Source organism: Eubalaena glacialis, chromosome 3 (assembly GCF_028564815.1).
Source record: "Eubalaena glacialis isolate mEubGla1 chromosome 3, mEubGla1.1.hap2.+ XY, whole genome shotgun sequence".
Classification (NCBI taxonomy): domain Eukaryota; kingdom Metazoa; phylum Chordata; class Mammalia; order Artiodactyla; family Balaenidae; genus Eubalaena; species Eubalaena glacialis.
Genome location: NC_083718.1, coordinates 168592257 through 168606470, shown reverse-complemented (window position 1 = coordinate 168606470; position 14214 = coordinate 168592257). Strand labels below are relative to the sequence as shown.

Below are 14214 nucleotides of genomic sequence, written 5' to 3'. Positions count from 1 at the left end.
TGTCTGTTCAAGTCACTTGCCCATTTTTAAATCAGGTTGTTTTCATTGTTGAGTAGTAGGAACTCTTTATATATTCTGGCTATTAATCCCTTATCAGATATATGATTTGCAAATATTTTCTCCTGCTCCATAGGCTGCCTTTTCACTCTGTTGTGTCCTTTAATGTACAGAAGTTTTAAATTTTTATGAAGCCCAATTCATCTATTTTATGAAATCATTGCCAAGTCTAAAGTTACAAAGCTTTCCCATGTTTTCTTGTAAACATTTTATAGTTTTAGGTCTTTTGTTTAGGTATTTGATCCATTTTGAGTTAATTTTTGCATATGGTGCCTCCACTATCACTTTTGCTGGGAGTTCCCAACATGTACTGGAGGCAACACAAAGCCATTTAAGAAAGAGATTTCCACATTTCCACTTGACTTTTAGTCCCAAATGTCTTTCCTCCCCTCCCCCAACAAACACTTGCCCCTAGCCATGAAAAAGGCCATAAAAAAGGTAAGAAAACCAATGCAAAATTTATATTTTATTTGAATTCAAAAATTTTAAAATTGCTTTCAAATTCAGGAACGTACCATAATGCAGGACCCCAGGGGGAAGCCTCATATACAGAGACAGATAAATTAAATGTATATACTGCAGACAAGCCAAGAAGGTGTGTAGATTACATATTTACAGCACTTGATGTTTTCTGAAAACCATATTTATACATTTTATTACATTTACAAAAAAGGCTTCCACTACCATTTACCTACAATAATGAAAAAAAATTTACACCTTTTTTTCCTTTCTTTTTTGGTACTGTACAAACTTTGTATAATAAAAATATATCTCTGTACAAAAGATTTTTTTGTTGTTTTTTTTTGTTTGTTTGTTTTGTTTTTTTTAGCCTCATGGGATGGCAGTGGGTATATGGTGTGAATGGTGGGTGAAGGGCCTAGTCTGCCCTGTTTGCTTCCAAGCCTCTGGAGGTGGAGAGAAAATGCCAGAGGTGGGAAAGGGTAATGCACAGCAGAGGGCTGGGCGCCGCACCAGCATGTGCTCCTTGGGCATCTCCTGGGACTTCACAAGGGGAGGGGTGGAGGCAGGGCTGGAGGAGGAGTCCACTGGTTGGTCTCAGAGGAGTGTAAGAAGTGGGGAAAGGAGCAGCCAAAGAGCTTCCTGCATTTGCTTCCAGAGAAAGAGAGAGATGAGCATGTGAGTGGGTTTGTCTGGACTGGTCCTCCCCTGCCAAGCCCAGGGATGCTGTGACCCAGAGCAGGTGTGGGCAGCTGGGCTCCTGCCATTGCCAGTTGCATCTGCTGGAAATTGACACTCTCACTTCAGTCCATCTTCACATGAGTCAGATCTCATGGTTTCAACTCAGAATCTGCTTACAAACCAGGTGTCCCTGCCATTCCACTCCTGTATGTTTCTATTTGTCATTCCAAAACGTGATCTGAACATCTGAGGCCAGCATGTCACACATGCACAGGGGCTTAAGCCCACGGGGACCTTCCCGAGGACAGAGAAAGGGGCTCTAAATGCCACAGTTTGATTCCCAAACTCATTAGCTTCTCAACAATACTTAAATGGAATTCATCAATGACCCAAGCATGATGAAACTCAAAATTAATCAAACCTACTTGCAAGGAGCTGGAGAGCATATGCCTTATTCACTCCATTCTTTTGATTCAGAAGTTCCTAGGGCCTCTGTCTGCTATGGCGAGGGGCTGCTGGGAGCCGAGGGACCAGCACCAGCTCCAGGAAGCCTGGGTACCGGGTCCTTGCCCTGATGCTGCCAAGGTGGAGAGAACAGAACCCAGATAGGATACATGGGTCCCCTGCCTGGCCCACCAGCCTTGGCCACAGTCCTCCTTAGAGATTCACCTACTCCTCCCCCTTCTAGACCCAGATTTCTGCAGCTGGTGTAGTGGACTTTGGAGTCAGACCCACACTTACTGTGTGGCTTGCATCTCTTCACCTTTCTGCCTTCTCATCCATCTGGAATACTATTTCCTATGTTCTGGGGTTGCTGTAAGGTCTAGAAATGAACCACCTAAAGTGTCAGGCACAGAGGAGAAACTCAGTCCACGGTAGCCATTATTTTTGGACCCTGGGGTTGTCTTGCTGTCCTGTCCCTTCCAGCACCTCTCTGATGCCTGCAGACTTGGTGTCCCTGTCTGGGCCACACACCTGTTTCTCTTCTCTTTGTCAGTTAACAGCCAGACTTGACCTTGGGCTCTTGGCCAGCCTCCTGCCCTTACCTCCCCTGACGTGCCCTGCTTCTTCAGTGTTGCTTTCAACCTAGGAGGACTTTTTTAATTCATTGGGTTTAGAGCTCAGTAAAATTATGTTAGAAAAAATAGAAACTGCTTTCCAAACGATTTCTTAAGATTGTTTTCGGCCCTTGGGGTTATCCTTGCTGTCGTTCTGCGGCTGGGACCGTCCACTTGCAGATGGCTGGTCTCTGCGTACCGACCGGATGCATCTGCTAGCACATCCACTGCGTCTTCTTTACCTCTTCTCTGTGTTTGTGGGGAGCAGGGCATGGGGCATCTTTCACACACATTTCGCTTTTTTAAGCTTCTGTGGTCTCTTCCGTAGGACTCAACTGAAGGAGAGGTGTGTGTTTGTGTGTGTTCAGGCCCATACACACACGTGCACACCCACAAAATCCTTTGCTGTTTTCAATCCATAACGTTCTTCCTCTGACGGCAGCCAGCCCCTCTTCCTTTAGGGCCCCAAGTCGGGGCGGAGTGGGCGTCCTCTCCAGGGTTATGGGGGCGGATGGTGGCAGGGCAAGGGCCCAAGTCCCAGCAGTAGCAGACACGGGCGGAGAGACAGACGAAGATGGGCACTGGGCACTGCCAGGGGAGCTTACTTCCTGTCCCCTGGAGAACTGGGAACAAACCGATCACACCAGAGTTTGTAAAACAATAGGGGCAGTGGGTGAGGGGTGGGAGCAGAAGAAGGCAAGAGGAAAGAGGCAAAGCAAAGAAGGAATAAGGGGAAAGAATGAAAGAAAATCAGTTGCCTTGATCTTTACCTTTGAGTTTTAACCTTCCCGAACTAAGGGTGGAGGTGTAGGTAGGAAATATACACAGAAGAATATATATTTTCCTAATGTCATTTTCTTCCCCCAGGCAGGGCCAACTTACCTGTCAGCCACAGGAGCCCCAGCGCCTAGGGGCTGCTACACTTTTAGGGGCCCAGGAAAGTGTTTCTAGTTTCTTTCAAAATCAGAAAGAAAAAAGTGAATATAATAATAATGGCCATGTAATAATGAATCCAGCCTGGATTATATTCATCTTTATAACAACATAGTTGTAAAGTACCATTTTTAATTTTAAACAGAGGAAAGGGGCCATGAAAGTCATAACATAGCCCTGCCCCTTGCCCTCTACTTGCTGACCCTGCAGGCCTCGATGACTTCCCTGTGTGGGGTTTATTTTAATTTCAGCCATTCTTGTTAGGCATCATTTGAATTTATCACCTTGTCACTCATTTTAAATGTATGTGTGTCTATTCAGTGTGGTTTTTCATGCATCGCCTTCCTAAGCCAAGCAACACCTTCTCTGCTCCAGCTCCGGGAGGGCCGGAAGCGAGCAGGGGCCTTCACGGAGAGAGCTGCGTGCTGGGCGGGATGCTCCAAGGCCTTGGATGCTGGCGAGGGGCAGTGCGAGGGCTGCCTAGACCTGGAGCAACCAACCCCAGGTGACCCAGAGGTGAAACCTCGTGCACACAGGCACCTGGGACCCAGCGGAGCCCCAGATGTGGAGTGGCGGTGAGGGTGTGTGTGCAGGTCTTGGGACATTCTTGTTTCTTTCCTCTACTGTTCAATAATTCTGCAACTCAAAGTTTAGAGTCACTACAGATCACCTGTAAGGCCTGATTTATGTCATCAGAGGGGATTCTTCTTTTTTCGCTTTTGCTTTCTATTTGTATGAGTACGAAAAAGTAAAGATGGAGCAGAAAGGTGAAACAGAACTAATTTGGACATGTTAAAATGATCCCACTGAAAGAATTTCTCCTCCTTCTTTAAATATTTGTTTTGGTGCAGAAAAACTCAATCAATTACTTATTTGTATTCAATGGTTGCCTTTATATATTCTGAAGATAATTTTTATTTCTTTATGTATAAATTATCTTGGTACCTACCATTTTAAGCTTAGACTTATGCAAGAGAGATGATCTAGAGAAAAAAATTGGACCCAAAGAGGGGAGGGGAGGGGAGGATGGGGGGCAGCCTGGCAGAGTGCTTAAAGCTGGGATGTTTGAGGGCTGCAGCACTGACTGGGCGTATGGTCTGAGACTCAGGCTGAAGTGGTGAAAATCCTCCTGGAGTTGATGTGAGGATGAAAGGAAGCAATGCACGTCAGGGACAGGGCAGTCAGTGCTGGTTAGTGGTTTTACAATCCCTTTCTCTCTCCTGGCATTTACCGGTCCCGCATTTCCCGCCAGCCCACCCCTCACACAGCCTGCTCCCTCCAGGAGCTGCATGCGTGTTGGGCCGGGACTGCCCATCGCATGCACTGCCACAGACAGGAGCATGGAAGGAGAGCTGCCCTGCTTAGGGTCTGGCTGATGACCCCTTTGCCCTGTTGGAACCCCACCTCTCTGGGCACTGGGATGCTTCTCCCCAGAGCTGGGCTCACTAAGGTCGGGGAGGCACCTGAGAGAGGGCACTGCCTTCCCCAGAAAGTGGGGTCTGCAGGAGACGACACGGTTCTCAGAAGGGTGTGGCTTGCACACCTTGTGGGGGCAGTTCCTGCAGGTTCCCAGGCCCCAGAAGGAGGGCTGTCGGTGAGGAAGGACACAGCGGGGAGTGGCCGTGCCTTCTAGACTTGTCAGCTCCTCCTGGCAGGCCTGTGTGTGTGTGTGTGTGTGTGTGTGTGTGAGAGGGTGTCCAGTGGACCCATGGGAGCCTCCGTGTGTGTGTCTGCCCCTCTGTGTAATGGGGGGCCCTGTCTTGCCCAATGCCAGGGGTTGCAACTGCCCATCTATTACGCTCTAGGTGATGGATAGTTTTATATGTCAACTGCCTAGGCTCTGGTGCCCAGTTGTTTGGTCACACACCAGTCTAGATGTTGCAGTGAAGGAATTTTTTAGATGTGATTAACATTTAAATCAGTAGACTCTGAATAAAGCAGATTACCCTCCATAATGTAGGTGGGCCTCACCAATTAGTTGAAGGCCTTAAGAGAAAGGAATGAGGTCCCCCTTGAGAGGAAGGAATTCACCTCCAGACAGCCTTTGGGCTCAAGATTACAACCTCAGCTCCTGATGGAATTTCCAGCCTGCCCTGTGGACTCCAGACTTGCTAGCCTCACAATCCTGTGAGCTAATTCCTTAAAATAAATCTCTCTTTCTCTATACCTATATATACAATACAAACATACACACAATATGTACATATATCTCTCTCTAGAGAGTTTATATATATATATGTACATATATATATATGTATGCATATATTGTGTATATATATGTATCTCTCTCTCTCTCTCTCTCTCTCTGGAGAGTTCTGACTAATACACCTACTTGGATATTTTGCTGAGCCTAGTGGCTAAGAGCACAGTCTCTGGAGCTGCCTGCTTGGGATTGGATTCTGATCCTGCTTCTTATTAGCTGTGTGATCTTGGCCAAGTTAATTCCTTTCTCTGTGCCTCAGTTTTCCCATCTGTAAAAAGGGTGACAACAGTCTCCGACCCAGGTGAATGGAGGTGTCTGCCTCAGTGGCCAGCACAGGGCAGCACTGGGCACTCAGTCCCTCTCACACTGGACGTGTCTGTAGGGGTGTGTGTCTCACCAGCTGCTGGAGGTGGGGCTCTCAGTGGCGGTGACGAAGGCAGCCTGGCCTGGAGGCTATACCGCTGTACACACCGTGCTGACTGTGAGCTCCGCCTCGGTGGCCATGATGTCTGTGGGCTGGATGTTGCGGTCGTACATCGGGTTCTCAAACGTGGCCCGCACATTGGTGTTCTCGTGGCCAGCGTAGCCGTTGAATGGAACTTTGGGTCTTCTCCTGGGAATGAGAGAGAGCGTGACCAAGACGTCAAGAGAGGAGACTCGGGGCCCTAAGAAGAGAGGGAGGCTCTGTGTTCCCTTCAGAAGGTCACAGCTCGCCTGAGCCAGGAGGGCTCTAGGTGGGTCAGGGAAAGGGAGAGGGCCTGGCATCCGTCGTGCGACCCTCCTGTCCCTTCCCCGTACCTGTGCTTGTAGAGATAGAGCACAAAGCCCGCGATGATGAGCGCGATGAACGGCACCAGGATCGCGGCCGCCACCGAGCTGCTGTTGGAAGCAAAGTGGCGGCCGATGGACTCGGGGTCTGATTCCAGCAGCCTGAGGTCTGCAAAGTTCCAGAGCAGAAACCTCAGGTCACAGACACAGCGGCCACTGTGGTGGGGCTTGGGGTGCTGGCTGGGGCCCCCCACCTGCCTCCCCCATGCACTGGGCCATCCTCCCTGGAGAAGGGTGGTCAGTCCACACGAGCTGGTCAGGCCTGGGCAAGCCAGTCTGCGGGAGAACCTGAAACCATGTCCCAGAATAAAACCTTAAAAGAGAGCAGCCCTTTAGAAACTTCCAAACTTCTTTCGGCCATAGCAATTTTATCACATGAAACCTTACAAGGAAGCCAAAATATAAAGCACATGAAGGTGGACCTGCTCTGGAGGGCGTGGCAGCGGTGCTGAAGCTCCTGCCTCCTAGGGTCTCCCCTCCTCCTCCCCGCCCCTCTCCCCAGACTGGGAGCGCTCAGAAGACCACGGTGAGAACCTCTGCCCCTGTCAGCGAACCGAGGGGGCTGAGGCTCCGTCCAAGAGGGGACGGCTCTGCCCGGCACACTGGCAGTCAGCCGCGAAGCCAGAAGAAGTCAGTTTCCTGAGGTCTCTGTGGTGTGTAAGGGGCCAGGGAACTGCCTTCAAGTCTTTGAGGGCTGCTGTGTGGAAGAGGGAGTGCTTTTACTCCAGGCAGCTAAGAGGATAGAGCTAAGAATAACTCCAGGGGAGGAGCAGGGTGGAGTGGGAAGCACAGGGAAGCAGGTTTCCGCTTAGGACAGGGAGGAGCTTTCTGAAGGTCAGAGCTGGGAGAAAATGCAGTGCGCTGCCTCGGTAGACGGGGGGTCCCGGGGCACAGGGCAGTCAGCACCCGGGGTGTATAGATCTGCCCATCAAGCACCCGGGCCTGCCTCCTGTCTCCCCCTGAACTGCTTCCCAGAAGCCAGGACCCCTACCCACATTAGAGGCTCTGAGTCAAGGCCAGTCTCTGGAGTGAGGATGCCTGACACTGAGGATGCTTGGTCCAGGGTAAAGATGCCGGAGAGGAACTAGGGAAGGAAGCCTCCTTGACGCTTAGTTTTCCCATCTGTAAAATGAGGACAGCAATACCACCCTTCTGGGACTGAGACTGCCCTGAGAGCCCCACGTCGTAATGCTCGGGGGGTCCCGGGGATGCCCGAGGGCTGGCCAGATAGTGTTGTGGGACACATCTGAGACCCAATGTCCCTTAAGCTGGGGGCTCTCAACTCCAGGGCTGAGCATGAAGCTGTTTGGCAAAAGTTGAGGGTATTATGTATTGCGCTTCTTTCTGGGGAGATATTACACAGCTTTTATCAAAATCTCAAAGGCGTCCCTGATCCAAAAGAGGCTAAGAGCCCCTCTTGGACTGTTGAACTTCACCAAACCCCTGCCCTCCATGCCAACATACAAGTTCCTCCGCCACCCGCTCAAGCTTACACTCCAGGGACAAACGCTAGTTACCAAGTCTTTGAAAGCCGAACTGCCCAAAGCCTTGGCCCTTGACAGCGCCTTGGTAAATGAAGGTGCCTCCGGAGGACTCTGAGGAGACCTGTGAGGGCGGGAGCAGACAGAGTAAGATGGGAGGCACGCCGCCGGAAGGAGCTAGAGGTCCGGCCAGCCAGGCTGGAGACACGCCCACAGGTACACGGTGCCAACAGCTGGGGTCACCCGCCTGCCTGTCACCTCCACTGACATCGGCTCTCTGCCCACCCCCAGGCAATGGCGAGGTGCTGGGGATAGGGCAGGGCCTCCAATGCTCGTAGGAGGGAGGGAGACATTTTTATTTCTACTGGTCGAATCACTTAATCTGTCGGTGCCTCAGTTCCTCATTTTAAAATGGGAACAACGACAGTACTTATGTCATAGGGTTGCTCTGAAGATTTACATGAGCTAATGTAGGTAAAGCACTTAGAACACTTAATAGGCCCTGAGTAAATGTTAGCTATTATTATTGTGATGAAAAACTGAGTTTTAGAGCACCGCGGAGCAAACCAAACCATGATTAAAATGTATCTAGCAGATTGAACGTACTTTGGAAAGTTCATCCCAGTTCCAATAGCTATTAATTTGGGGGCGGGTAGCTGGGGACATAACTCCTCCTCGCTCTGTCTGTACTTGCCTCTGTGATGCTCGTGTACCAGACACAGACACGCAAACTTGTGGGCTGGGGACTGCTCGGCCGAGGGCGTGCTTGCTTTGAGGTTGCTTGTGCTACGGGGGTTCCTTCTGACTCATGCTCCATCCCCAGGTGCAGCCCTCTGTCTGTTGTGCTTTAGGCTGACCCCCGCTCCTGTCCCCCCAAACACACCCTGGGTGATAGAGAAGTGGGCCCGATTGTTGGCTGTAGTCCCAGGCAGCCCTTCCGGCTGTTCCTGGCCCTCCAGAGCGCCATTTACACGTAGCCCTTGGCCCGCACTCCAGCTCCAGCTCCCAACTTTACCCTTGTTCTCTCCCCTCTGGCCATCCTCCCAGCACAATGGAGTCTGCTGTCCTGGCACAGCTTTTGGACTACTACTATTGACGCCAACCAGGACCAGGATACCCAAGGGGATCCATAGAATACTCTCAAGAATCCCAAGGAACTAACCCCATGTACCAGCCCCTGGAGAAGCCACTTGCTTCTCATGTGATTATCAGCAAAGTCACTCAACCCACAGCCCTCTACCAGCTAGTCTTGTCCGTGAGGATCCACCTTGACGCCTCAGCTCTCTGCTCCTCTGGCCCCATGACCTCTTCCTCCTTCCCACCCCTCCGCTTCTAGCTTCAATCATCCAAGACAGGGAAGCTGAGGATGTGACAGATGACTGCTCCACTCCCCTGCCTGTGAGACTGGAAGGTATGGGCAGAGGAGTATCACTGCAGAACTTCCACCCGAAGAATGCCTTTGCATGGAACAAGTCTTTCCCACAAGGGAATGCAAGAGAGTTGTCTCCTTTCCCCCAGCTCCTGGTGTCTCAAGCTGTGCTCGATCACCCACAACAGGCATCCTCAGACGTGAGAAGACGCTCAGTGTGCATCTGGGCCTCACCACCTCCTCCCAGCTCCCACCACCTCATCGTGACCTTCAACTTGCTTGAATTTACTCATGTACTGCCAGCCTCCAATCTCTCGCTTTCTGCTCACACATCAGAACCTACTTCATCTCGCTCAGATGCACTGACCTTTAGACTCTCAGCCTCCTGGCCCTTGCTATGTTTCCCTTTGCTCACTTCACTAGCAGATGAGGACTCCCTTGTTCTCAGTGCTGGCCCCAAAGAAACCCTCCTCCCAAGTTTCCATGTTGATCCTAAGAGTTTCCACCAACTTCTCCCCTCCTCCTCCCTACCAGTGATCTGGGAATCAGGGATGGGGCAAGGGCACAGGGAGGGCAAGGACTGAGTGAGTTTTTGCTGAACTTACATGCCCATCTAAGGCCCAGTGATCATCTTTGAACTTATTCACAAAGACCTCCACAGGCCCTGTAACCTGGTAAACTTGGAGAAGGAGATGGAAATCTTCTTTCTTGTAAATTCCTGGGAAAAGAAAGTTCAGAGGGTACACTTGAAAGATCCAGGAAAATTTCAAAACCCAAGTCTGTGGGTATGTGGGTGTGAGTGTCTGGGTGGGATTTCACGTGTACATGTTGGTATATACATCCCATGTATAACTGGAGTTAGGTAAGTGTAGTGTGGCCTGTGAGTTTGTACAGGCTGAATGTGAGGATACACAAGAATGTGCATATGTGTGTTAATAATAATCAACTGGATTACTGACCTGTGGTTGTGCTCCTATTTACACAGGCATGTGTGAGAATAAAGGGAATTGGATTTTGTATATGTTACGGGGTCAGTTAATGCATGGGTGTGCTTACAATTCAGTGGGTACAGGAATGCATGAGGGCATGTATATGGGAGTGTGTGAATGTGTTTAGCACTATGGCTTAGAGCAACTGAGTGAATATGAACGTTAGTTGTGTTTGTGTGTGTATGCATGAATGAGTGGCGGTGACTGCATGTGGGGTTGTGTATTCATGTGTACAGTCATTCACTCATGCATCCATCATTCTACCCATCTATTCGAATAAACACTTGCTTTCTAAGATATTCAGTTTTTCTGATTATAGAAAATTTGAAAATTGGGGAAATTTTGGAAACTGCAGAGATGCATGAAGAAAAAAAATTCACTCCTGATCTCACTTCTGAGAAATAACCACTGTTAATATTTTGGTGTAATTACTTCCAATTTTCTTTCTTATGAATATAATTTTTTCCTTCAAAAACTGGACTCCCATTTTAAATGCATTGTAGTAGGTGTATTTCCTCCCAAACTGGCATAATATTTTATCCAGCAGACATACTATAATTAATATATCCATTTCTTTTGAGACAATTTTCTATTCCCAGGTTTTATGTTATGGAAATAGCCCTGTAATGTGAACATTCTTTATTGGTAAATGTTTGATTCCCTCTATAACTATTTCTTACGATAAAACTTCGTAGAAGTGTAATTAATGGGGCCAGTCATTTTCATGGCTCTTGATACAAGTTGCCAAATTATTTTCTAGAACTATACTATTTTATACTTTGACCAGCACTGCATTAATACCTTCACTGGACTAGCACCAGAGTTTATTGCTTAAAAAAATCTTAGTGGGATAAGTGGAAAGTGACATTTTATGCTTACTTCTGTTTGATTATTGCGAAAAATATTTTTCCATTTGTTTATTAACTGTCTGTACTTTGGCTTCTGGGAGTTCTCTGCCCCTATTTTTGGTTCAGTTTTTAGGGATATCCGTCTCTTTTTTCTTTATTTGTAAGAGTTCTTTGTATGTTCAATTTATTAATGTTTGTCATCTAACCATTTCCCTTTAGTCTGTGGTGCTTTTATCATGTAAACAAAGATGAATAGACACTTCCTCTTCCCCTGCCTACCAGACTAGCCCTGCAAGATAGTACAAGGAAGTGACAGTAGACTCGTTCTTGTGAAGAGCATGTGCCCATCACCCATACCAGCCGCAGGCTTTCCCGGAGGTGGCCTGCCCCTTACCAGCCAAGTGCAGCTCCACGCCGCTGTGGTCAATCATGGTGGCGTTGACCTTGCTGTTGATGACCTGGAAACCAGTCACTCTGAGCATGGCTGGCTGCTTCTTCCCCTGGTACTCATAGGCCCCTTTCCATAGGGAATTCTTGGCAAAGACATCCCCAGGAACTAGAGGAATTGAGAAACAGATGTGAGAGGGGCTTTCACGTGTGCTGGTAGAATTGAGGCCACCTGATGATTGACCCCAGTTCACTCCCTGAGATTGTTTTCCCCAACATCTAACACGCAGGAGGTGGTGGGGTGTTCTGGCCTCCTTGTGATGCTCTGCGTCTCAGAGTGGATGGGTGGAAGGAAAGAGAGAGAGAGAAAGAAAGTGGATAAAGAAAAAAGAGAACATGAGGGGATGGGGAAACGAACTAGAAGAAAGAAGAAAATAAAAGGAGGGAAGGGGTTGAAAAGATGGAGAAAGAGAAAAAGAGAGGAGATAAAACCAATGTCATAAGATAGGAACATGGACTAATGGAGTCAGGCAGATCTGGAGTCTCACCTTGGCTGTCAATTATCAGTTGTTTGATTACATACAAGAGTTTCCACTTCCTCACCTGTGTAGGCCACATCTGTAGTTCTGTAAATGGGGCTGTCCTGCTTATCTCGTCAGGGGCTAAATGACTGTATGTCACATGATGTTGGGCACATAAAAGCATATAATGAATGATAGCAACCAAAATTGTTATTTATCCTTATAATAATTTTCTAAGGAGAGTATTATGAGCCTTATTTTAACAAAAGGTAAACTGAAGCTCAAGAAGCGAAGTTTCGGGGCTTCCCTGGTGGCGCAGTGGTTGAGAATCTGCCTGCCAATGCAGGGGACACAGGTTCGAGCCCTGGTCTGGGAAGATCCCACATGCCGCGGAGCGACTAGGCCCGTGAGCCACACCTGCTGAGCCTGCGCGTCTGGAGCCTGTGCTCCGCAACGAGACAGGCCACGATAGTGAGAGGCCCGCGCACCGCGATGAAGAGTGGCCCCCGCTTGCCGCAACGAGAGAAAGCCCTCGCACAGAAACGAAGACCCAACACAGCCATCAATAAATAAATAAATAAAATTTAAAAAAAAAAAAAAAGAAGCGAAGTTTCTTTGTCCAAGGACACAGCTGGTCAGTGACCAAAATGGAACTGTAATTGAGTTTGATGCCAAATGTAGTTTTCTTTCTTGTATAACACACATGCTAATATGGTAAATAAAAGTATAAGGTTCAAAAAAGGATATGATAGCCTAGAATAATTTTGCATTGGTCAGGCCATACCTGCAGTTCTGTGCCCAGTTCTGGACATCACACTTTGAAAGACACAATACCTGTCTTAAAAATGTAACCATGTCCAGCAAGCTCCCTAGGCAGGACCTGGGTGTATGTGTCTGACCACACACTGGCCAGCCCTGTGCCAGAAGGGGTTGGCTCCAGAGCATGAAGTTCTGGACATGTTTCTAGAAGGCTTTGGTTCTCAATTCTGGATGCAGTTCCTGCTTCCTTCAAGCTCACTTCCTCTTGAGATCTGCCTGGGGTTGGGAGGTGGGTGAGGAAATCTGTTCGGCTCTATAGACTGTTTTCACACCCTCCTATTGGGTACACAGAAGCTCATGTGCAAGTTTCTGGGTAAGTAGGTGACGGAAGAAATACCAGTTTCTTGCGCCAAAGATCTAGACCATACCTACCTGAAGCTTGAGTGAGCGGAGGTTCCCGGGCAGTGTTGATGGGTCTCCCACTGGGCCGGACCTCTGCTGGGGAAAGAGAATGGAAGAAAACAGGTTCACCCTCTGGTCTATGTTCTATTGGAAAAATAATGGCCAGCTCTCTGACATTAGGTCAATGGGTTCTTTGAGATCTTGCTTTGGACTTATCCTCTTAGACCAGGAGGTGGACTACTTTGTCTGGTGAGATATAAAGAGTTAAAAGGAAATCCATTTACCAATTATAGTCATTGAAATATTAAGCAAAAAATTAGAATATAGCTATATATGTGATTTTTTATTACTGCATTAAATAACAGGATCTAGTAGTAGGTCCAGTAACTATTCTAATCTTGAAGTAGTCAGGAACATAAACAACATTTCTTTCTTTTTTTGTCCATGCCACATGGCATGCAGGATCTTAGTTCCCTGATCAGGGATTGAAGCTGTGTCCCCTGCAGTGGAAGCGCGGAGTCCTAACTACTGTACCGCCAGGGAATTCCCAACAACATTCCGTGATATCCATAACTATTGTAGTGTAATGTGGAAATCTCTGCAGTTTCTACTGGTGACAAATTTATAGGTATTGCTAACACTACTACAAGGTTTTGTCTATATCTTAAATTAAAGAAATGCTAAATTTCAGTAAGAGGTAAAGGAAAATAAAGATGTCTATTTCCCATCCTAGCACACAGATCTGCTGAATGCCGCTACTGAGGACCCTTGGTTGAAGGGCCTCTGCTTTCCTCCCAGAGGTCTGGCACAAAGGACGGGCTTCCGCCAATCAAGAGTGAAGTGCCTAAGTCCTGGTAAGGGTTTCAGTGGAGTGCTTCCTTCCCTTGGAGTCACGATATTAAGACAGAGAAGCCCTCACAGGCAAAGGCAAAGGAGAAGGCTTTGGGCCTGAGCCCGACAGCCTAGGTTCCGGTCCCAGCAGTGCTACTCAGTGATTGTGTGACCTCAGCTAGTCACGTCACCACTCAGAGTCTTGTCTCCTCATCTGAAACATAGGAAAATACTGAAAAATATCTCACAGGTTTACGCTGAATAAATGTGGTTATGAACGTGAAAGTCACAGTCAATAAATATTAGTGTCTTTTCTTCTTTTGCAGAGAAACAACAGAAATATCTGTCTTGTTGCCAAGTAAAGGGGGGGACTCCCCCTACTGTCTCCAACTCTGAGGTCAGCTTATG

At 48.1% G+C, this 14214-nt stretch overlaps 1 protein-coding gene across 5 annotated transcripts in view; it reads right to left on the bottom strand.

Moving 5' to 3' along the window:
* Positions 1-686: 686 nt before the first annotated feature.
* The window catches only part of CSMD2 (CUB and Sushi multiple domains 2), a 661810-nt gene continuing 648282 nt past the window's right edge, over positions 687-14214 (bottom strand). For 2 of the 5 annotated variants that reach the window (XM_061184511.1, XM_061184513.1), the window contains 7 exons: positions 13006-13071; positions 11301-11462; positions 9675-9787; positions 7737-7824; positions 6190-6328; positions 5863-6004; positions 687-2878 (listed from right to left, as the gene is read on the bottom strand). In XM_061184511.1, the coding sequence (XP_061040494.1) occupies positions 2558-2878; positions 5863-6004; positions 6190-6328; positions 7737-7824; positions 9675-9787; positions 11301-11462; positions 13006-13071 (1031 nt within the window). In that variant the 3' untranslated portion in view covers positions 687-2557. Of the gene's footprint in view, positions 2879-5788; positions 6005-6189; positions 6329-7736; positions 7825-9674; positions 9788-11300; positions 11463-13005; positions 13072-14214 lie in introns of all 5 variants that reach the window. The other 3 variants (XM_061184512.1, XM_061184514.1, XM_061184515.1) reach the window with 3 other exon arrangements.